The 25,251-nt window shown below is 43.3% G+C and overlaps 1 protein-coding gene across 1 annotated transcript; it reads left to right on the top strand.

The window, feature by feature from the left end:
• On the top strand, positions 5,382–12,871 carry RAB39B (RAB39B, member RAS oncogene family). The gene is made up of 2 exons (XM_003135517.5): positions 5,382–6,673; positions 10,061–12,871. The coding sequence occupies exons 1-2, from the start codon at positions 6,459–6,461 to the stop codon at positions 10,485–10,487; spliced, it is 642 nt and encodes a 213-aa protein (XP_003135565.1). The 5' UTR covers positions 5,382–6,458; the 3' UTR covers positions 10,488–12,871.

Below are 25,251 nucleotides of genomic sequence, written 5' to 3'. Positions count from 1 at the left end.
GAGAGGGAGAGAGTTTATTCCAAAATAGAATTTTACCTAATTTTAAAAATCACATGTTCATGAATTGATGTCAATTATTAACAGTACCTATCTCTCTTAAAAGATATATTAAAAAATGAAGTCTATGGAGTTCCCATTGTGGATCAACGGTAATGCACCTGACTGGCACCCATGAGGACACAGGTTCGATCCCTGGCCTCGCTCAGTGAGTTACAGATCCGGCGTTGCCATGAGCTCTGGTGTAGTTCACAGCCACGGCTCAGTCTGGCATTGCTGTAGCTGTGGTGTAGGCCAGCAGCTGCAGCTCCGATTTGACCCTTGGCCTGGGACCTTCCATGTGCCGCAGCCACAGCCCTAAAAAGTTTTTTTTAAAAGGGGAATATATAAAATCTTGTTACAGACCAGCCTTAACAGATAAGCATTTGAATTTGATTGGATGGTAAAGGGAACACTAACTTTGAACTGTAGTTAAGCAAAAGATTCCCCCCACCCGAAAAACATTGTAATTTTCTCATGAGTAGACCTGTATTACAAAAAAAAAGTAATTATTTTATTGTATTTTTAATTCTCTTTATGTAGATACCTACATGATATTCTCAACTTTGGCCCCTGGCCTATCAAGTTTAAAACATTTGCTTTTTAGTTCTTTGCAGAAGATTGCAAACCCTGGCAGAATTGGCAATCTCTAGAATATTAATATTAAAACTACCTCCGGGAGTTCCCTTCGTGGCTCAGCGGTTAACGAACCTGACTAGGATCCATGAGGATGCAGGTTTGATCCCTGCCCTTGCTCCACGGGTCGGGGATCTGGCGTTGCCGTGAGCTGTGGTGCAGATTGCAGACGTGGCTCAGATGTGGCGTGGCTGTGGCTGTGGTGTAGGCTGGCGGCTCTAGCTCCAATTGGACCCCTAGCCTGGGAACCTCCATGTGCCGCGGGAGCGGCCCTAGAAAAGGCAAAAAGACAAAAACAAAACAAAGCAAAAACTACCTGAAAAGATCCCAGAATTCAATCAAGTAAGAGGATATAAATTTAACCCAGAGAAATCACTAGACTTCACAAGTATATTCCCAGTTACCTATTAGAGGACATGAGGGTGGAGAAACCACCACCGACATAACAGCAAGAATGATGAACTATTTAGGAATCAATAAGAACTATTCAAACCTCTAGTAGAAAAAACCCTCCCGAAAGACAGAAATGAACATTTCAGCATGTGGAAAGGCCTCCCTTGTTCTTGTCTACGGTGACTCAACACCGTGAAGATGTTGATTCTCTGTAAAGTAACTTTATATATATTGCAATTCCAATAAATGTTCCGACGAGCTTTTTTATGGACCTAGACATACTAAGTTCATATGAAAAAACAAACATGAAGGAATAGCCAGACAAACTCTGAAAAAGGAAAAACTATGAGGGAAACGTAGACAGATACTAAAATATTAAAATATTTTAATTTTCATTTTAATTAATAAAATGCCTGTAAGTAAAGCAGTGGGATAGTAGCGCACAAAAGACAGACTGTGAAGTGAACAGAGTGTCCAAAAAGAGACCCGAATACATATGAGCATTTAGTGTAAGATAAAGATGCATCTTGAATCTCTAGAGGAAAAATGCATATTTTAATAAATAGTTCTGGGACAGCTGGACAGCTATTTAGAAAAAGATAAAGTAGATCCATATCTCCCACCATATAAACTCCAAATTTATAGGGGTCTAAATATCAAAAAACGAAGCCCTGCAAGTATCAAGAGAAAACATTAGACGATTTTTCTTCAGCCTTAATGAAGGGAAATGCTTTCTACTATGACTTAAAACCAGATGAAATAAAATTTTAACTTTGGTCAATTTGACTTCTTAAAAAAATTTTTAATGAAAAACCTTTACATGGGTAAAAAAAGACCATAAACAAAGTCAAAAGACAACTAAATGGGAAAAAATATTTGCAACATACATTTCAGATTAAAAGCTAATACCTCTAATTCATAAATACATATCCATTTATGTCTTGTATACATTTTTCCATTGGGATTTTGATCCTTTGTCCCTCAATTTTATATTTATATATTTATTTATTTAAGTTTATGTATTTACAAATATATGTTTATTTCTATAGAAGAAACACAGAAAGGTAACATTTGTTAGCCACGAAGGGTGAAAAGGAGGAAGTTTTTTCGATAGCATTGACTTTTATAATCATGTTAATGTTCTACCCATTAAAAAAACAGAAAGTAAAATCAACAATGACAGGAGAACAATAAAACTAAATGAAAACCCCCCAAAAATTAATTCAACTATACTGCGCATAATTAACAAACACACTCACAGGGAAAAAAATGACCAGTATTTTTTAATGCAGTTCTTTGGCTGTGTAGTCTCAACCTAAAAAACACACAAAATACCAATAATGTCTTGAACTCTTCTTAATAGACTTTCTTTTTTGGGGGGGGGCATACCAGTGGCACATGGAGGTTCCCAGGCTAGGGGTCCAATCAGAGCTGCAGCTGTCGGCCTACACCCCAGCCACAGCCACGCCAGATCTGAGCCACATCTGCAACCTACACCACAGCTCACCAGCTCACAGCAACCCCGGATCTTTTAACCCAATGAGCGAGGCCGGGGATCGAACCTGTGTCCTCATGGAGGCTAGTCAGATTCATTTCTGCTGAGCCACGACAGAAACTCCAATAGACTTTCTTTTCAAAGGGATATGAGAATAACAATTCTGAAACTATTTTGTTGGGGGGAGGGGTGTCTTTTTTTTTCTTAGGGCCGCAGCACACACACAAAAAACAGCACCAGTAAAAATGTTTATTAATTATAAAAGACTGCATAAATGTATACTTTTCTCCTTTTTCGAACTGATTTTAAAAATTATATAATACACTATATGGTATACTGTTGAGCCTATAACATATACGATGAAATATATTTGCCAAAAGCAATGCAAAAGAGGTAGGTGGGAGTCAAGCTATATTGGACTAAGGAAATGACTACAGATGGCAATAACTATAACAACATATTGTTGGATTTGTAATATTAATAGACTTAATAGATATAACAGTAATATCATTAAAAGGGAGAAAAGAGAATAGAGCTATATAGGAGTGATGTTTCTATACATTATATAGAATATACATATGGAATAAGGTAATATACATCTGAAGGTTTTTCTGACAAGCAACCAATAAAAAAAAAAACCTCAAAAATACAGTGAAACATCATTTAAAAATTGCAAATGCTACATTAGAAAATATTCACTTGGAGTTCCCGTCATGGCACAGTGGTTAAGGAATCTAAGAACCATGAGATTGTGGGTTCGATCCCTGGCCTCACTCAGTGGGTTAAAGATCCAGCGTTGCCATGAGCTGGGGTGTAGGTCACACACGCAGCTCGGATCCGGCGTTGCTGTGGCTGTGGTGTAGGCTGGCGGCTACAGCTCCGATTGGACCCCTAGCCTGGGAACCTCCAGATGCTGAGGGAGCAGCCCTAGAAAAGGCAAAAAGACAAAAAAAAATTCACTTAATGCAAAAAAAAAGCAATAAAGGAGAAATAGAGGAACAATAAAAGCCCATATATAGAAATGAAAAAATAAAATAAACTATAGCAATGATAACAATAATAACAATCTAGTAAAAAAAAAAAAAAACACAAGCTGATTGTGAGATTGAATACTAGTCGGATTCCCATAATGGGAACTCCAAAAGAAATTTTAAAAGACCTAAATATAAAGACAGATATTCTTTTTTTTTCTTTAAGGATAGATATTCTATGTTCAAGGATTGGAAGACAATGTTGTTAAGATGGCGGTATTCCCCAGTTTGATCTACAGATTTAATGAAATCGCAATCAATATCATAGCTGCCCTATTTTCAGAAACTGACAAGCTGATTTTAAAATTTATATGGAACTGAAAGGGGACCCAAATAGCCAAAAACAATCTTGCAAAAGAAGAACACAGTAGGAGAATTCATACTTCCGGATTTTTAAACTTACTCCAAATAATCAAGACAATGTGGTACTGGCATAAGACCTGACATAGTCCAAAGGAATGAAATTGAAAGTCCAGAAATAAACCAGTCTATGGTAAACTGATTTTCAACAAGGGTGCCAAAATCATCAATGGGAAAAGAATCGTCTTTCCAACGAATAGTGATTAGACAACTAGGTATCCACATGCAAAAGAATGCAGCTGGACCTCTACCTCACAGCATATATAAAAATTAACATAAAATGGATCACAGATTAAGTGTATGAGCTAAAACTACAAAGCTCTTAGAAGAATGCAGAGGAGTAAATCTTCACAAACTTGAATCTGGCAAAATATTCTTACACATGACACCAGAAGCACAAGTAACAAAAGAAAAAAATAGATAATCTTTACTTCATCAACATTGAAAACTTTGTGCTTCAAAGAACACCCTTAAGAAAGTTCAAAAAGGACACAGAGAATGGGAGAAAATATTTACAAATCACGTATCTGAGAAGGGACTTATACCTACAATGTGTAAAGAATTCTTACAAGTCAATAATAAAAAGATAAATAATCCAGTTTAAAAATAGGCACTGTGGCACAATGGGATCTGCAGCGTCTTGAAAGCACTGGGACAAAAGATCCATCCCCTGCCGGGCACAGTGGGTCAAGGGTCCCGCCTCGCTGCCGCTGCAACTTAGATTGAAACTAGGCTGGCGTCTGATCCCGGGCTTGGGAACTCCATATGCCTCGGGCCGGCCAAAAAAGAAAAAAGTTAAAATAAATAAATCAATAAATAAAAATGGGCAGAGGGTCAGAGTGTACCTTTCTCCAAGGAAGATATGTAAATGGCCAATAAGAATGTGAAAACATGCACATTCACTAGTCTTCAGGGAAATGTGAATCAAAACCACAATCAGCTATCACTTCATACCCACTAAGATGTCTAGAACCAAAAAGTTAGAAAATAACAAGCGTTGGGAGAAGACGGGGAACACACGTCTTCCCTGGCGCAGCCTCCGTGGAAAACAGTCTGGCATTTCTTCAAGGGACTTAACATAGAGCTACCCCAGGACACAGGAATGCCGCTCTTAGGTTTAAACCTGAAAAAGTGCAAAGCATGAATTCAAACAAAAACTTGTCCAAGAATCTTCACAATAGCCAAAAGGCAGAAACAATCCAATCGTCCATCGATAGAAAAATGGATAAACAAAACGTAGTATGTCACACAAGGGAAAATTATTCAGTCATAAAAAGGAATGCGGGGTTCCCACTGTGGCTCAGAAGAAATGAATCTGAACAGCATCCATGAGGATGCAGGTTTGATCCCAGGCCTCGCTCAGTGGGTTAAGGATCCGGCGTTGCCGTGAACTGTGGCACAGGCCAGCAGCTGCAGCTCAGACTTGACCCCTAGCCTGGGAACCTCCATATGCCGAGGGTGTGACCCTAAAAAGATAAAAATAAATAAAGAGGAATGAAGTCCTGATACATGTTAGGAGATGTGGATGAACCTCTAAAACACGCTAAGGGAAAGAAGCCAGTTACGAAAGTCCACACATTGAATGATCCCATTAACTACATCAGACTGGCAAGTATTATGAAAGAGTATCACATATGATGCTTGAAATAATGCCAAAAATAGTCTTTTCACGCATTGCCGCCTAGAATTTAAATTTAGCTAAATATTTTTGCCAAGCATAATGCCCATATTTATAGTATTTTAAATATTTATACTCTTTGACTTCCTGGTCTTTCTTGCATGTCATAGAGATAATATATATGTGACTACACTTGAGAGATAATTGCAGCAAAAGGAAAAGGGAACGGGAAAAATGTCTGTGATGCTCTATCGATTGCAAAAAGCAAGTGTCAAAGTAATGATCCGATGTGACACAATTTTTGTAAAATCAAACAGCAGTAAATGTATATATGTATGTATCTTTTCATAGAAATACACGTGGAAGAATATATACCAAACGGTTAATATCTTTGGGGAGGTAGGCAGCAGATAATTATAGACTTTCGTTTTTGTGTATATTGTTGTATTGTTTCGTTAGTGTTAATGAAGGCTTATTAACTTTTGCAATTTGAAAGACAGAGAATACTTCTAATTTAAAAAGAAAGGATGAGTGGAGGAACGCGAAAGGAAAGGACTGAGCTGTTTTCGAGGCCATTTCTGTGTGCGCTCCTCTTACAGACAGTGCGGCCCTTGGAGTCGCCTCTACATGGAGAATTACAGTAGCCCTGTTGTCAGTGATGAGTCAGAGTGCGTGGTGCTGATGCTGCTGCCATTTCATCACCTCTGCGAGCGCAGCATCCATCCCTCTGCTCTCTCTGCTCCTGGGCCTACCTCGCCTCAGGCTTCCAGGCCAACGATGCGCTCGCGGCCGATCTAGATCAGGACCCAGCCGCACTCTCCGAGGCCTCGGCCGGGCGCCCCGTCTCGCCGCGCACGGCCCGGGGCACGGAGACCTGCCGAGCCCAGCCATGGAGGCCATCTGGCTGTACCAGTTCCGGCTCATTGTCATCGGGGATTCCACGGTGGGCAAGTCCTGCCTGATCCGCCGCTTCACCGAGGGCCGCTTTGCCCAGGTTTCAGACCCTACAGTGGGGGTGGATTTTTTCTCCCGTCTGGTGGAGATCGAGCCAGGAAAACGCATCAAGCTCCAGATCTGGGATACTGCGGGTCAAGAGAGGTTCAGGTGGGAGCGCAGCCTGGGCCCTCGAGCAGTGGGAGGGTCTTTGGGGCTTGCACAGAGACCTGGAGGAAAGAGGACTTCCTGGTCTTGGTCCGGGGGCGGAGGATGGGTGCCCTAAGGGACAAAACCCCGGGGTCTGAGGGTTTCTGCTCAAGCCCACCTTCAGCTAGCTGGGAGTTCAGCGCAGGGAAAGATGTGCCGTAGCAGAGAAGGCCAGTCAATAGTACACCCAAACTCCACCAAGCTGCCCCTGGATGACTAATAAACTAGCTGGAGGCAATCTCTGCAGTTCATCAGTTTCCATCCCCGGGCTACATTTCAGAAATGTTCCCAGGTCATCCTAACATAACTGACAGACATAGAGATAAAGAGAGCTAGATATAAATATAGACACACACAGATACTGATGGTCCAGTCCTTCTTGCAAGCAGCACGCATTCAATGATCAGCCACTATATGCCAGACAGTGCACTTGTTTCTGGGGAAACAGCCTGAGGAAACTCATGCAAGGGGATGATGCCATGTAAACAAACAGGCACAGACAGTTCCCTCTTGGAACTTCTGTGCTAGCATGGGGCGGGGAGCAGATCAGCAATTACACAAAATGAGTGCCCCGTTCATATGTGTGTGCCCGCTGCCTCCGTAACACTTAGCACATATTGAAAAATCAACGAGCAGGTTTAATTTTCTCTTAACAATCCTTTGCTTCCCTTTGTGGTATTATGTCCTTTGTGATCATACGTGTGAACACAGATGAGGGTAGGCTAACGGAGAAGATGGGGCCTGATGAGTAAGATTACCAAAGCAAAGACAGGTGCGCGAGAGAGCGGGGCACACAGAAAACTTTGAGCCAAAGCCAGGTAGAGCAACAGGAACTAGATCAAGAGGATGCAATAGCTCATGTTTGGGATCATTCCTTCACTTACCTACTGAACACTAACTGAGCATAGAAGATGCTGGGTAGGCGGTTGACGAGGGACTTGGGAGAAAAGCAAATTTCAAACTTGAGTTGTCTCCACCTCCCCACCTGCGCAGACAGCCTCGTACATGTTCCCTTTGAACTTGTGACTGCATTTCTCATACTCCAAGTGAAGAACGGTATCTTTCCTGTTTGTTGGAATTTCTTTCTGTATGGACAGGCTTTTCATAGCCACTGATTATGATTTATTGGGTGATATTTCCAACATTTATTCATATATTAAGAACAGTAATCCTTTTCTGTCACGGATATTGTAAAATATTTCCCCAGTTTTGCATTTGTCCTTTAAGTTTGTTTAGGACAATTTTTATGTATGGAAGGCTTTAATTTATGTAGCCTTATGTTGTACTTACAAAGGGCTTGGCAACTTTCTAAATATTCACAAAACCTTAATCATGTATTTCGAGTTTTGACCACAGCTTGCTTAGTGATTTCTTAAACCAAGCTGTTCATGAATCCAAGTATTTGTCCATGTCGAATTTTCTGCTACCCCTACAATTCTCCATGAATCTTCAAACATAAGGGAATTAGGAATGCTTTCAGTTTCCAGGGCTGATTTGCCTGGTTCTGGAGACTTGAACTCATTCGTGTGGTTTGTTAGCTTGGGCTTTAATTCCTTGGACAGTGTTTGTTCTGCCCTAACCCTTAAGCTATCGAGTCCTTCATTGCTCATCTTCTTCGTCCAGGAAGACAGAAAAACTTAAAAAATGCATAGATCAGAAAGCACGGTAAAGTAAGTTATTGTACAAGCAAATAGTTCTACACCCTCCAATATGCTCTAAGAAAAGTACCGTAGTGCATATTTATAATGAAGCTCCTCAAATCACGAAGTTAAGATACACGAGGTTTCTTCTGTTTAAGTACAGAAACTTAAACTACAGGTTTTAGAAATATTCGAATCAGGAGTTCCCGTCATGGCGCAGCAGAATCGAATCCGACTAGGAACCACGGGGTTTCGGGTTCGATCCCTGGCCTCGCTCGGTGGGCTAAGGATCCGGCTTTGCCGTGAGCTGGGGTGTAGGCCGGCAGCTACAGGTCCCATTGGACCCCTAGCCTGGCAACCTCCACATGCCACAGGTGCGGCCCTAAAAAGACAAAAGACAAAAAAGAGGAAGAAATATTCGAATCACATTGCTATAAACAAGCCATATCATTTTAAGGGGAAGCTTTGGTGATTGAGGCAATATTTCCCAGCCGGTGGCGCCTGAGTCCCAGCCTCTCTGAAATGTGTCAGAATGTAAGGTCCACAGACCCTTCGCCTAAGGACTCTGCAGACCATTCCACGTGGCTGGGAAAAGAAAAAAGGAAATTGCGTTTCTCCTTGCAGAAGCCACAGAGGGCCCCGTTTGGTTAAAATAAACTAATCATCATAATAACAAGACAAACATGGTCAATATCATAAATCCATTTTTAGTTTTTAAAAAATCCTGTTTCGGAGTTCCCGTCGTGGCGCAGTGGTTAACGAATCCGACTAGGAACCATGAGGTTGCGGGTTCGGTCCCTGCCCTTGCTCAGTGGGTTAGGGATCCGGCGTTGCCGTGAGCTGGGGTGTAGGTCGCAGACGGGCTCGGATCCCGCGTGGCTGTGGCTCTGGCGTAGGCCGGTGGCTCCAGCTCCGATTCGACCCCTAGCCTGGGAACCTCCATATGCCGTGGGAGCGGCCCAAAGAAATAGCAAAAAAAAAAAAAGACGAAAGGACAAAAAAAAAAAAATCCTGTTTCAACGACTCTAACTTGCAGTGAGCTCTCTAGGTCGCAGCATAATTTTTTTTTTCTTTTGTCTTTTGTCTTTTTGTTGTTGTTGTTGCTATTTCTTGGGCCGCTCCCGCGGCATATGGAGGTTCCCAGGCTAGGGGTCCAATCGGAGCTGGAGCCACCGGCCTACGCCAGAGCCACAGCAACGCGGGATCCGAGCCACGTCTGCAACCTACACCACAGCTCACGGCAACGCCGGATCGTTAACCCACTGAGCAAGGGCAGGGACCGAACCCGCAACCCCATGGTTCCTAGTTGGATTCGTTAACCACTGCGCCACGACGGGAACTCCCGCAGCATAATTTAACGTCCATTATTAATACTTTATATCCCACTTGGCAGAAGATGGGGTCTCGCTCGGTTATTCCGACATGGGGCGGGGAGGTCGAGAGCTGTGGCTCTATTTACCTAAATCGAGGGGAAAAGCCTGTACGTCTTGTCCAGGAGATGCCATCTCCAAGTCTGGCTCAGCTGAACATTCAGGTATCATTACTATGATAGAAGGAGCTCTGTATTCCTCTGTTTAAAAAAAAGCCCGATCATTTTCGTCCAAGGACTGTGTCACTAACTAGAGACAGGAGGGTACACCGCTGGAGTTCACTGAAATGCAGGCGTTTGGCCCTGGCCTTTACTCTTTCCTTCTCTCTTGTGTTTTAGATCCATCACTCGGGCCTACTACAGGAACTCAGTCGGTGGTCTCCTCCTATTTGACATTACCAACCGCAGGTCCTTCCAGAATGTCCATGAGTGGTTAGAAGAGACCAAAGTCCACGTTCAGCCCTACCAAATTGTTTTTGTTCTCGTGGGTCACAAGTGTGACCTGGATACACAAAGGCAAGTGACTCGCCATGAGGCAGAGAAACTGGCTGCTGCCTACGGCATGAAGTACATCGAAACCTCAGCCCGAGACGCCATCAACGTGGAGAAAGCCTTCACAGACCTGACCAGAGACATCTATGAGCTGGTTAAGAGGGGGGATATTACCATCCAAGAGGGCTGGGAAGGGGTGAAGAGTGGCTTTGTACCAAACGTGGTTCACTCTTCGGAAGAGGTTGTCAAATCCGAGAGGAGGTGCCTGTGCTAGTCGGCCCTTTAGTCCCCGACTTGCCGCCTCCTGCCTGAACTTCAAAGGGGTCGGAGCGCCGTGTGACTCGAGAGCCTCCTCCCAAGGGGCCCTCTGACGGGCGCAGGGTGGGGGGCTGGCTGGGGGAGCCTGGGTGCTTGACCGAGACTGCTCTGCGGGCCGCCTGTCGCGGAGCTAGGTTTGGGGAGCTAGGTCCCAGGAAGGCTCAGCCACAGACAGGACAGCGACCTCTTGGTGTTTCGGCTCGTTCATAAATGACATGTGAAGGGGAGAAAAGCGTCACGTTGGCAACAATGAGAAAAACAAAACGGGCAAAAAACCCATGAGATCACCTCGATCGGTGAGGATGTGCTACAGCGAACGCGTGTGCTGTGCGGGGTGGAAAGGTACCCGTCCGCTTCTAAGCAGCTCGCCTGCAAAAGGAGGGCTGGGGACCAGCTATGCACTAAAACCCCGCCGGTCAAGACGGTGTGAATGCGAAAGCGGAGGCCATTTGCACGCTGTCGTGGTCACATTTTTAAAAAGTACGCCCTTGTGATCGAATAACCAGCTGTGTGTGAGAAACGGTCCCGGGCAGAGTGTCAGGCCAGCAGCCGCGGGAAACACTCCCACCCGAATGTCCTGCCCTCTCCCCGTGCCTGGGCTTGCGCCTCCCTGGCACGTGCAGCCCCCAAGTAAACAACCCACCCATGTCTTCAGGTACCCGGCGGCAACCACACAGGGACTGCCTTGGAAAAGAGCCCCGAGGGCCTGCTTGGCAGGAGGCGCGGCCACCCCTGCACACACGTCAGGGTTATTCCAATTACCGACTTGTTCACTATAACAGGCCGTGAGGTTTCCGTCCCCATTTTACAAGAAGCGAAAAATAGTAAAAAACTAGGAGGCAGGAGACGCACTTGGCCCAGGTGAAGGTCTCCTGACTCCTGGTTCTGGTTTTACTGCACATCCTGCTGTCCGATGAATAAACTGTTACTGATTTGTTTACTTTGCAAGAGACATGCCTGTAAATAAATATCCTCTACCCTTTAGGATATGTTTCCTCTTTGATTACACCTCAGCTATAATCCCGAGGGAACCTGTGGACGGATCGAAGGTCAAGCCCACTCAGGGACTATTGACCAGAGGATTTTCCACGAGTGAGTAGCCGCACAACTGGAAACACATGACAACTGTGTGTGCGCTGTACGTGTTCGTAGCCCTGAAACACAGCGGATACCTTACGGAAGGGAACCAAGTACAGCACTGGGGAGTGGGGTGGGCATAAAATACTCGCCTCCCAGTGACCTTGGCCACTTGTTTGCCGTATAACACTGGGTTCCTGTCTACCTTGGAAAGCCAGCTCCTAATCCTCAGGTGAACAGCCAGCCAACTGCATCCCAAAACTGGAATGGTTGGCTTGAGGTTCCGTTCGATTCTTGAAGAGGTGATGCTTTAAATTAATTTTTGAATTGTAGCCAGTTCAGCTAGGCAAAAGCCATACTTTTCAGTGTAAGAACCCAATTCTGATTTAGAGTCAGAGTTCTCACATCCATTGTGATAGGCTAGGAAAGCCTGAGGACGGTGAATTGCTTTGAAATATGGTATCGACCTTCCTGATGAATGTAACTGAATCTGACATTTTGAGGATTTACTTCAGCCAGAATAAAGAAGCCAAATAATAAAAATGATGGAAACAAACCACCTTGGACCTACCTGCGACATCAGCTCCAAGGAAACCAGTCATCACCTCTACGTTCATTTAACGCGACCCGGCTTAAGCAGAGCAATTCAGGTGCCATTTTTTTGGTTGTAGAAGGCAAATAAAAGATAATAAATAATTTGGGTGAACACAGAGTTTCCTCAATTACAATACCAAATTACGTTTAGATGATTCTGAAAGCAAGATTATCCAGTGGATAAATGAGAGTTGACTGGATTCTGTCAGTTCAAAAAAAAAAAAAAAAAAAAGATAGAAACAAACTCTCTGTACTTTTCTTCACTTAAATAACATCATATGTATACTTTTCCCATTCCTTGCATTTTTAGGCAGGTTTAAAAATACTCAGCATAGACCCAGCGGAAGTGGCTGAGCTTAATTGCTTAAACAAGTTCTAGAAATTTTAAAAGTCTTTTAAGTAGAATTCAGTGCTGTCGTCACTGAAGTAAGTGGGTTTTAGGAAAGGTGTGAAAAAATCAGGTATTAATACAATATTAAGGATAGAGCTTTAGAAGCTCTCTTACTGCATGTTGGATTAGATTGTCTCATATTCCCGAAAAAAAAATGTACTGTTTCCTTTTCCTCACTTTGTCGTGCACTGTAATGAAATGTGAAAAAAAATGTTTTCTTCAGCTGTATGTGAATGAAAATATGCCTGTATTTAGTAAAACGATCGATTATGTGACTGTTGGGGTTCCAAGTGTGTGTTATAGCTGTTTGCAGAGGAGGCCGTCTCCAGAGTGTAGAAGCCACTAGCAAGAATACCCGTTAGGTGTGACGTGTACTATGCGCCACAATATTCACCAGGATGCCAAAGCCAGAAAGAGCATATGATCCACAGGCCGGGAAATCTCATACCACTTTTGGAAATGTTGCTTCTGTCATGCCTAAATCTGAATCATTGCAATTTTTAGTCAAAGATCTTTTTGAGATTTTAATCATTTTTATTAAATAGCTCCTAAAGTGTTTTCTTTGTTTTTAATTGAAGTATAGCTGATTTGCAGTATTATGTTAGTGTCAGATACACAACACAGGGACTCAGTATTTTTATAAATTATACTCCACTTAAAGTTATTATAAAACAGTGGCTGTAGTCCCCGTACAACATATCCTTGGAGCTTATTTATTTTGTCCGTAGGGGTCTGTGCCTCTGACTCCCCTCCCCTGTCTTGCCCCTCCCCCTTTCTCTCCCCCCACTGGTAACCATTAGTTGTTCTCTATGCTGTGAGCCTGCTTCCTTTTTGTTATATCCACTAGTTTGTTGTAGTTTTTAGATTCTACCTATAAGTGAAATCGTACAGTATTTGTCTTTCTCTTTTTGACTTAAGTACGAGAGTCTCTAGGTGCATCCCTGTTGCTGCAAATGGCATCATTTCCTTCTTTTATGGCTGAGTAGTGTTCCACTGTGTGCGTGTGTGTGTGTGTGTGTGTGTGTGTGTGTGTGTGTACCACACCGCACTATCACGCTATCATTTGTTGCCTGGGTTATTGTGATAGCTGATCGCCCTGCTTCCATTCTTGTCCCCCCACAGTCTGTTCTCCACACAGCACCCAGCTGTAAGCAATCGTCTACTCATAATTCTCCAGTGGTTCTCCATCTTACTCAGCTCAAAACCCGAAGTCTTTCCAATGGCCTTCCCAAGAACCCTTCAAAATGAATTCCACCCCCATCCCATCACCACTGTCACACTGTTTCTTACTGCTGCCCCTTGGTCATTCTATTCCAGCTGCACGGTTCGTAGTTGCCCTTTGCTCAATCGGAATTCTCTATCTTGAGATACCTGCATGGAGTTCGCCCTCATCTCCATCAAGTTTGGAAACCAACAGCTTCCAAAAATCTGCAAGTAGCTTCCTGATCCTAGAGAAGAGGTGGTTCTGGAAGTTATTCCTGACACAGCTCAACATCGGGTCCACCTCTTTAGTCTTCCCCGGGCAACAACAAAATTTAGGGTGTACGAAAAAGGGAAAGGGAACTTGGAGAGAATGGAAAACCTGGAGAGCACTGTTTCACAGGGAGGAGCGGCTGATAGCATCACAATGCAGCAGTGGGTCCGAAAGACAAGGACTAAAATATATCCACAGGATTTGAGGGAGCAGGAAGTCATGAGTGCCCTTTGCCAGCACAGCACTGTACTGGTGGCATGATTTCTGCCCACACCAAACCTCTCAGGAAATTGGTGCTCTCAGTTCTGCTGGAGGCCCAATTCTTTTCTCACTCTCCAGCCTCTCTTCTGCCTTACCTACTCTCATGGCTTCAGTTATTGTATTTGCACTGATGATTCCCGCATGAAGGACTCCAGCCCACTCTTCCAAGCATAATACCAATACAGCCAACTCGCATGCTAAACACATCCACAATTTCTCAACCTTGACACATCCAGTGTGAAATCAACATTTATCGAAATGCGCGCCTTCAACCCCAGTCTTTCTTATCTCTATAAATGACACCACCATCTACCGCATTGTGCAATACAGAAACTTCAGAGTTCGTCTTAACTCCTCACTTCCCCTTGCCCCCCATATCAAATTAATCATCCAGCCCTATCAGCCCTATATTCAAAATACATCCAAGTCTACTATTTTCTCCACCTCCATTGCTACCACTCTTTCCTAAACTACTTACTGTTTTCCTAACTGGTCTCCCTACTTCTCTATTCCCATGATACATTCTCAACATAACAGCCAGAATGATCTTTCCAAAATGGAAATAAGATCAAGTCATTCACCTGCTTAAAACCTACCAAAGGTTTCTCATCAAATTTAGAACAGAATCCAGTGGGGGAAGAGAGTAGGAAGATGTAAGGTTTTTTTCCCTAGAAGTTTTTTTTTTTTTGGTCTTTTTTGGCTGCTTCACAGCATATGGAGTTCCCAGGGCCAGGCATCAGATCCAAGCTGCAGTCGAGACCTAAGCCGTAGCTGCAGCAACTCCAGATCCTTGACCCAATGAGCCGAGCTAGGGATCAAACCTGAATCCCAGCACTCCCCAGAAGATGCAGATTCCCTTGGGCCACGGCAGGAACTCCTCTAGAATGTGTTTGAGGCGGATATAGGAAGGGGTTGACGTACTTGAAAAACAGGGCAACCGCAAATCAAAACCACACAATAGATTCACAAAAAAACCGAAGAGAACATAAGCACAATACAAAAGAAAATCATCAAACCATAAAAGGAAAAACAAAAAGGACAAAGGAGAAATGTAAAGTCAATGGGAAAACAAGGCTTACAATGGATAAATACATATCTATCAATAAGCAAAGGGCACACATAGATGGAACGTGAGGGGATGGAAAAAGATATTTATGCAAACAAATGACAAGACAGCGGGGTTGCAATACTCACATCAGACCAAACAGACTTTAAAACAAAGGCCACAAAGACAGATAAAGAAGGACACTATATAGTGATAAATGGATCCATATGAGAAGCTGGAACACAAGTTCCCATTGTGGCTCAGCGGGTTATGAACCAGAAGTAGTATCCATGAGGATGCGGGTTTGATCCCTGGCCTCGCTCAGTGGGTTAAGGATCTGGCATTGCCGCAGGCTGCGGCGTGGGCCAGCAGCTACAGCTCCAATCTCACCCCTAGCCTGGGAACTTCCGTATGCCACAGGTGTGGCCCTAAAAAGCCAAAAAAATAGATAAAGAAAGAAGAAATTCCTGGGCCAGGGATGGAACCCGAGCCATGCTAGTCCACCAGAGAACTCCAAGCCTTACATTTCTTAACCTGGCTACAAGGCCTTGAGTGGTCTCGGCTCTGCCTACTTCTCCAATCGTAACCTCCATGAAAGTAAGAAAATCATTTCTCTTGTTCACCACTATTTCTACCACCTGTATCATAAATATAGGCTTGAATCAATAAATATTTAATGAATGTATTTCTCCTGCCCTACTTTAATTCAGTGACCTGGACTGTTACTTCACTTTCATAAAATACACACATGGCCCTATCCTAAAGCATTACAAAATTTATACAGTCTCTGAAATTCTCCTACTACAAGCTCTGGTTGTCCACTCTGCCCCATGAATACAGTTTTAAAACTTTAGGACCTTCTTTAGAACCTGCAGGCAGTGAGTGCGGCCCTTGACTTTGTCCACCTGTCTCTGTTTCAGGGCTCTTGTGCTCAACTGCATTCGAGTCATCAGTTCCTAAAGAGAATGACTGATGTATTTACTTCCGGACTTTTTCATTGTGCTTTTCAAAAGGTTGTTTAACATAGTGGTTAAAAGTGTGGATCTTGGAGGAAGACAAACATGGGTTCAAATTCTTACTCTATCAGTTAATGTACGTGCAATTCAATCTCTGAGTCAGTTTACACATATATTAAATTGGATAAAAATACTATTTCAACTTAAAAGTTTGTTGTGAGGATGAAATGAGATGACCTCTAAAATGTACTTAGCGAAGGCCCTGGCACTTGGTAAACGTCAAGTAGTAAACATACTCAGTTTACATATTATGTTTGCACCTAGGCGTACATTCTCCTTAAATGATGATATCAGGTAACACATACTGTGTTGTTACCTTTTCATATACAGCATATTTGGGGGGAATACGTGGTGGCGGTGGCTATCTATTTTTGCTCACATGCTATCTCTACAGTCAATCAGTGCCCAGCATGTATTTGTGGAATGTGATCAGAAGGAATTCATTGTCATAAGGATGACAAAGCAGACATAGAAGAAAGCTGAGTCCTTCGTGATGCCACTGAGCTACAGACTGAACTATCCTGAAGCCACTTTGTATTAAGAGCTCTTATTACATAGGACAGAAAAAAAAATCCACTTTTAACTTATGCCATTTTTTTTCCACTTGTAGCTGAAAGAGTCCTAAGTGAACAGCATTCTATTGTATGTGTCGGCACATATATATATATACAACAAGTTATTTACTGGTGAACATCAGGTTCTGCACAATTTTTGCTGTTATAAAGCAATTCTGCAGTGCATATATATCTTTGAGTATTTGATCAATTATGTCAAGTCAAAGCCATAAATGTGGAATGTATGAATCAAAGAATACACACATTTTCATTTTGATCTAATTACTCAGATTGCTCTCCAGAAATGTTTTACTGAACAGTGTATGACAACACCTATGTTACTGTCAGTCTTTTGGCTCTTTGCAAATATGAGGTGAATAATATATAAATATGGTATGTAATATTTTAATAATATATAAAATTTGTAGGGAGTTCCCGTTGTGGCTCAGTGGTAACAAACCCAACTAGTATCCATGAGGATGTGGCTTTGATCCCTGGCCTCTTTCAGCAGGTTAAGATCTGGCATTGCTGTGGCTGCAGTGTAGGCTGGCGGCTACAGCTCTGACTCAGTCTCCAGACTGGGGACTTCCATATGCCAACCCTAAAAAGAAATATAAAAAATACAATAAAAATAAAATTTGTATTATCTTTGGTGATTGGTTGTTGGAGACCAGGGAACAGCAGAACACTGCACAAGGCAAATATCTATGGAGTCAGAGTTCTAAAGTACAGGTCTCCTTCAAAGACAAGATAAAGGACTTAGGCATTAACCACATTATTCTATAAACAGCTGCACTTTGTCCTAAGGATACCCCCTTTGATATGCTAAGAAGATAATCTCATTATTGCCTATGCCTGTCCCTGCCCACAATCTTGTCACCTTCCTTGATCCCACTAATAGAAATCTCATCACCTTCCTTAAGAAAGATCACGTGGGCTAAAGCCTAGGCGCCTTTGTTCTCTGCCTTGGTTCTGCACAACAGAGTGCCTCCCGGTCCCCCACTTTGTAAACCATGCGTTCTTGTGTGTTCTGTTACAATGCCGGTTTCTCTTCCAGGATTCCCATTTCCCTGCAGCGAGGGGACAAATGTGGCAATTGGTTTTCTGTTGCTTGCTGCTGAAAATAGCCCTAACTAATAAAAAGGTTCTGGCTTTTTTCTGATTAATTAGTAAGATCGCCTTATATATGGAAATCAGTTCTTTATTCATCACATATGTTACAATCTTTTTCATGTTTTTCTGACTTTTAATTTATTTATGGAGTTTGGTAATACAGAAGTCTTTTATATTTAATAATAAATAACATTTATTATTTTAAATAAGTTAATAATAAAAATATTTGGCACTTATTATTTAATAAGTATTTAATACGTTGTCTACAAGAAAGCAGAAAGAGCTGTCTCTGAGTTGAGAGACTGGTAGCTGGGAGACAAGTTGTGAAGCAATCTTCATTTCAATTGCGTAACATTGAATTTTGATTTTGATTTTTGCCCCATGTACCTTGTTATTTTTATTGGAGCCTGTTTTCTTAACATTTTGTGGCAATAATATTAGATTTATATAGATCTTCTTCACCCAAATCCTAGAAAACCATTTTGCTATGATTTCCTACAATGGATTGACAGTTCCCTTAGGAATTAAGTCATGTAGGGAATATGGAAGTAGGGATAACAACGATTTTTCCCAAATAGCTGGCTTTTTACCCCATACTAGCCACAGAATACTGCATTCTTTATTCAATGATTAGAAATTCTACCCCTTTCAAGTATTAAATTGTTGTATATAATATCTACATGCGTATATATATATATATATATATATATATATATATATACATATATGCTTTCGAACACTTATTCTGTAGTTCTTTAGTCTGTCTATTCCTTTCCTAACACTACATTGTTTTAGTTACAATAGTCCCATGGTATGTATTTATGATCTTTTTTCCCTTGAAAATGTTCGTTGATATCTTATGCATTATACTGGAACTTAAGAATAATTGTGTCGGGAGTTCCCTTTGTGGTTCAGCCAATTGAGAACCCTTCATGGTCTCCAGGAGCATATGGGTTTGAACCCTGGCCTTGCTCACTACTGTAAGGATCCGCTGTGGTCGTGAGCTGTGGTGTAGGTCGCAGATGCGGCTCGGCCAGCAGCTGCAGCTCTGATTGGACTGGGAACGTCCATCTGCTGCAGGTGCGGCCCTAAAAAGAAAAAGTAAAGAATAAATGAGTCAACACCTTTATCCACTCACATGTTGAAACAGCCAGACGCAGAAAGAAAACGACTGCGAGCTCTCACTGAATAGCTCAAACCTGAACCCCGCAAATCCATAGCTTGCAGAGGCCAGACGGCGGCTGCCGGGGACCGGGGGGCGGAGGGGGGAGCGGAGAAGGGCGCAAAGCTGCAGTTCCGCCAGAGGCAGAGGTTCTGTGCCGAACCCTGGAGATCTGCCAACCCTAGATTTCGGGTGCTGTCATCACACACACCCCAAAATGGCAACGCTTTGCGGAGATGGACGTTCACTACCTTGACTGTAGCAGTCACGTCACTGCTCACACGCATAGCGAATCACCATGGTGTACACCTAAAGCATACACAGGTTTTATCTTAAAAACGAAGGAAGAATAACTTCGTCACGTTTCCCCTCAGGCAGGGTTAGGATTTCTTTTTTCTTTCTAGGGCCGCTCCTGCGGCATCTGGAGGTTCCCAGGCCAGGGGTCTTGTGGCGGCTGCAGCCGCCGGCCTGCACCACAGCCACAGCCACGCGGGATCCGAGCCGCGTCCGCGACCCACACCACAGCTCACGGCAACGCTGGGCCCTTCACCCACTGAGCGAGGCCAGGGATCCAACCCCGACCGCATGGATACTAGTCAGGTTCATTACTGCTGAGCCACAACGGGAACTCCAGGGTTAGGATTTTGATTGCATTAATTTACTGACACTGATAGACTATGACCTTCCATTGATTTAGTCTCTTAATTTAATGTTTATATAGCATATTTACATTTTATTTAAATGGGTTTTCTCATTACATGTTCTAGTTGTTGCTGGTATGTAGGAACTCTGGATTTGTGTGTTTTAAAGGAGTACTGTTCTGTGAGAAACACATTGGAAAATGTTGATCTTCCGTGCTGTCATGTTGCGGCATGATGGTTATTCTGGCCTCGTGAAATCATGAAGTGGTTGGGTATCTGTCTCTTCACATGCCCTGGAATAGTTCAAATAACAGGGGCGTAGTCCGTTGCTCGAGAGTTTGATAGATTTCACTCCTAAAAGCTCTTGGTTCCAGCATTTCTTTGTATTTATGTTTCTTTTGTGGAAGGCGGTGTAGATCTGTAACAATCCTTCCAACTTATTTCATGGCTCTGGCTAGAGTCCACTGGAAACCATAAGCTAGACTTGTTCACATATATTTGTCGCCCTTCCCTGGATTCCCGAGTGACGTGGACATGTGGCCACAGGACTGGGAGTGACTCATACGTCACATAGCCCGGCTGTAGCCAGCTTAACGCATACATTCTTGTGAGCAAATTTTGGTAATTTATATTTTCATTGAAACTTATCTTTTCCTTCTAGATTTTCAAAGGCCTGGACATACAGCTGTAGTTAATGTAATTTTTAAATATATGTATTGGTGGATAGAAACCTCTCACTTATATGTTTCTGTTTTTTTCTTTTTATTATTATTCAGAGGAGTTTTTAGAGGTTTGTATATTTTTATCAGTATTTTCAAAGATCCAGTTCTGTTCCTGGTTCTTGCTTTTTCTGCATTGTAATGTATTCATTTCTATATTATCTACATAAATTTATACTGTCTTTTTTTCAAGTGAGCAAACCTTGCTCTGGTTTTTCAAATGCCAAGGAATCTTTAATTGTACTCTGAGCATTTTGAATGTTATGTGACTCTGAGTGTTGCTTAAATTCTATGGCAAATATCGGTATTTTTGCTTTAGCAGACAATTTACTGGACAGGTTAAGGTCTCACGTTCTAATCTGGCCTCTGTGGGATCTTTGCTGTGTTGGTGCTCCTCAGCTGACAGCCCAGAAACTGGGCAGTGGCCTATCCTTTTGCCCAGTTTTCCAAGTCTTCAGTGTGCTGAGTAGGAATACACACCGAACTCACAAGGTCACTTTCCTGAGCAGGAGGTAAATGAAGAGTGGAAGTTGTCTCATGTAAATGAATTCAGTAAGAGAGTCAGGGGCTCAGAGGGGGTGAGGCTCTGCTCGGAGTGAAATGGGAGGCCCTGGAAATTCTGAGCAAAAGAGACACTTGAGGTGACTTACACTGTACCAAAGTCTGTCTCCTCTGGCTTCTTTAGACAATGGATTGAATAGAGGCCCCTGCAATGGTCTAGGTGATAAACAGTGGTTTGGACCAGGGTGCTAGATGAGAAGGTGGCTAGAGTTGGGATTTAGTGATGCTCAAGATGAATGTGAAATCAAACCGTGTTGTGCCTGAGTGTGGGCAGACCTGGGGCGAGGTGTTGAGCGGAAGGAAAGGAGTTGTTTTCATTGCCTAGGAAGCTTTGCAGATGGAACAGTCACCTAAGCAGTTGGATTCGTGAGGTCTAAAGGTCCAAGTTGGAGATAAAAATCTGTCGCCAGTGCAGAGGGGGTATTTTTCCAACATGAGATTGAATGAATGCCTGAAATACATGGAAAGAGGTCAAAGGAGTAAATGCTAGGGAACAGCAGTACTTAAGGTCTGGAGCACAGAGGAACCAGCACATGAACTGAGCAGAAGCAGGCAGAGAGGCGGGAGGGGAGGAATGCTGAAAAGAGAGAGCAATATTCTGCGTCAAATGCAGCGCAGAGAGAACAGGAGGGAAACAATAGAGATTATGAATACAGACAACACCTTGGCGGAATTTTCTGTGAAGCGAACATGAGAAACGGGGATGACAGCTTGAGACGGAGTCAGGCCAAGAAAAAACTTGTTTTAAGGTGAGAAAGAGCCAGGGGGAAATGACTGCAGATGCAAGAGAGAGAATTGTTGGGGGAGAAGATTCAGGCACAGGTTCTGAGGGGGACAACCTATCTCTCTGGGGACTCGGTTCAGCCTGACAACTGGGGTGCAACTTTGCAGAATGTCAGGAAGAGAGTCAGCAGATGTAATTAGTTGAGGTCACCCTGAGGTAGGGTGGGACCCTAACCCAATACAACTCGTGTTCTTATAAAAGGGGGACATTTTAACAGAGACATGCACACAGGAAGGCCGCCCGATGAAGCTGCCACAGGCCCGGGGCTGCACTAAGTAACGGGGCTCCCACATCAAAGCTTCTTCTGGTGTGTGTTTTTTCTTTACCTTTTTTGGGTTTTAGTGGCAGACGGTGAGGACAAGATGTGCGGTGGAGCACGTGTTGGTTCCTCATTGCTTCGATCTTCTTGGCCAACGAGATGGCAGGGGCGCCAGCTGAGAGCAAGAACAGGGACCTGGCAGAGTCAGACTGAACAAGACAGTGGCTTAGCCAGCTCAGCCCAGCAAAGCAGGACGGGGACAAGAGCGTGAATGGTGCATGCAAGGAAGTGACTAGGATGTCACAGATGGTGAAAACCTGGGAGGCAGCAGAATGGCTTGCGGTTGAGATTCGAAAGGGGCGGCAGTGATGGGGGGAGGAACAGTATTACCCTAAGGGACAGAACATCCAACACCTTTATCGATGGAGGTAACAAAAGTTAGTGTGTTGGACATTTATTGATTCTTTTGAGTCTGGCATCAAGAGCTCCTACTTTCACTGAATCCCCTGTTCTTAAGTTTATTAGTGTTCTCATTGCATTAAGTTCTAAATAATCTATTTTGTTTTGATTTTTTGACCTAAGTTTTGCCTGTCACTTGAACACCTACAGCAAACTCCCTGGTGGCCTGGTCCTTTGGAACCCACAGCACGGAAACAGAATGAAAGATGTCAACAAGGGAGAGTTAAACTCCACTAGAAGGCCAAAAAATTTATTCTCCGAAACACCCAACTGTCATCGCATTTGAAGGCTTCAAAACACTTTTTTAAAAAAGTATATTACTCTGAAATACATGAAAACTTTGAGCTGTACAAAGACATTCTGAGCACATTCCTTCCCTTTTTGAAGTGCTTCTAGGCTTTCTTCTTCTCATCTGCTTTCTAAATGCCCCTTTCTCTGGTCATTACTACAGTGAACCATTTTGGGCCACATCTACTTTCAGAAGTTTCTGGTGTGACCAACTTACTCCCTATGGGGTAGGTGGAAAGTCAAGGACAGGGGTGTGCTAGAGAGCAGGGAGGAAGGCTCAGTTCCTAACTTGCACACCTCTGGATTGCCCAGGGCCAAATCCTCCTGCTCTTCCTGCCTTTGGTTTTCCAGAGCCATCTTTACTGTCTTGGACCACTCCTTCCCTAGGATAAAGTGTATTTTCTCCAGGCCCTTCTTTCTCACCATCTGACCTGCATTGCTTCTATCCAGAAAGACACCGCCAGCCCTAGACCTTGGTCATCTCTCAGATGGCTGAGGACCAATGGAGAAGATGAGGGTAACCGCTGGCAACTTTTAACTGAACACTGGTGTCAGTGTTGCAGTGTGACACCAAATGGATACTGAAAAGCTAGCTAGCACTGTCACTTTGCTCTGGTGTCGCAACTGATAGAGTTGAAAATTAAATGTCTAGGATCAGTTAATATTCAACTCTTAAGCTGCCTCTGGACCACCTGACTGAGAATAAATGATTGCCCAATCCAGCCTAGGACTAAAGTCCCCAAAGATGCAGGTATTAAAGAAAAGGAAGAAACTGTAACCTCCTGACCTTCTGCTCTTTTTGTATATTTTATTCTCTAGAACCCACAGGTTTGATCTGGGCAAATTAAGCTGATTCAGTCTAAGACTGGTTTACTTGAGAGTAAAACTTCATGAATGACCTACCTCTGAATAAAGCACCCTCAAAAGGCAAACAGAGTTGTTACACAAACAACCAGACATAAAATTATTTGAAAACCATGGCTAGGAGGCACGATCCTTTCTTTATACACAAACTGCTCAAATACACGGTGCACCCCAGGTGCATCCTTTTTGTTTAATGTGGCTAGAACCAAATCTGACATCAGACAAGAAAGGGACACAGGCAAAAGCAAATACTTGAGTTGAACTTTGAAGCACCATCCACAGCTGAGTTTCCAGGTGCAGATAGAACCCTGGGCCATGTTCTGCTAACAACTCAAACAAGAAGAGCCTCTCTGTGCACATAATACACTAACCAATTCCTCCCGCCTCAAACACTTCCAGTCCCAAACTAGTGCCTTCTCACAACCTGTCAGGTAAGCAGTACTCCCTGGGTACAGAAGAGCGTTAATCTGGAGAGAATATGGTTAATGAGCAGGCCTATCTATGATACTGGTTGCAGTTTTGGCCACAAGACTAAAACGTTTTGTGCAATGAGTTCATAGTTTCCCTAAAATTATGGCATCACTTGGCTTGGGGTCAAGGAGAAAAACAGCTCTCCAAACCGAGACAGAAAGGCTTCCATCTGGCCCTTTAAAGAATCTGAATTACTACTACCTTTTTCGCAGAAGTGGGTATTTAGCTAAATGGCCTTGTAAAAGGAACTGAAAAACGGAAGTAAGCCACTGTCAAAAACTGGCCATGATGAGGCCAGACCCAACAGGCTGAGTGAGAGGTGTTCAAAACCCTTTCTCCCTGGAGGCGAGGAGCTAACCCTGGATTGGTGTTCTAGTTTGGTTCCCCCTAGAAACTCGATGAAGGTGGGTTGTCAATGGTGTGACCAGGGGAGCCTGGTTCTGGTAAAATGTCCCCAGTACCTGGGTGAGTTGTACCTTGTGTGCCAGGGCCCTGGCCCTGGCTGGAACCACGGCTATGCACAGGGGGCTGTTGTGGCTTCTAAGGCAGGGCGGCTCCTGTACTCATCCGTGTAGTCTGTGGGGACTGCTGCAAGAATTTCCCCAGAATTGTTCAGCTGCCCCCTGACATGGTGTCCATGGTGTCTTGCCTGTCCCATGTCCTTCAGAGTAAACCAGTGCCAGATGTGGTCTATCTAGGTCTTCTTGGGAGTTTAAATGTGTAGTTATGCTGAATGTTGCCAACGCTCTTGGCAGTGTCTTCAGAGAGAACCCAATCCCGCATCAGTAATGAACAGATACAGACATGGCTACGTATGGGATTAGAACGAAGACAAACTTTTAAGAAATGAATCAAGATCCTTAAAGCTATCATGAGGTTTAGAGCAGAGAATAGCAAACTATAAAGAAAGGAGTGTATTCGCTTGTTCAGGAATTGAACTTAATAAATTATTGTTTAGGTACAGCACAGGAGGAAAGAAAGTCACCA

Source organism: Sus scrofa, chromosome X, assembly GCF_000003025.6.
Source record: "Sus scrofa isolate TJ Tabasco breed Duroc chromosome X, Sscrofa11.1, whole genome shotgun sequence".
Classification (NCBI taxonomy): domain Eukaryota; kingdom Metazoa; phylum Chordata; class Mammalia; order Artiodactyla; family Suidae; genus Sus; species Sus scrofa.
The sequence above is the reverse complement of the archived record's forward strand: the minus strand, read 5'-3'. Positions and strand labels throughout refer to the sequence as shown.

Bases quoted from the DNA above. Each gene is read 5' to 3' on its own strand.
- RAB39B (XM_003135517.5), top strand. From the start codon at position 6,459: ATGGAGGCCATCTGGCTGTACCAGTTCCGGCTCATTGTCATCGGGGAT. The intron at 6,674-10,060 runs GTGGGAGCGCAG...CTTGTGTTTTAG, and splicing joins GCGGGTCAAGAGAGGTTCAG to ATCCATCACTCGGGCCTACT.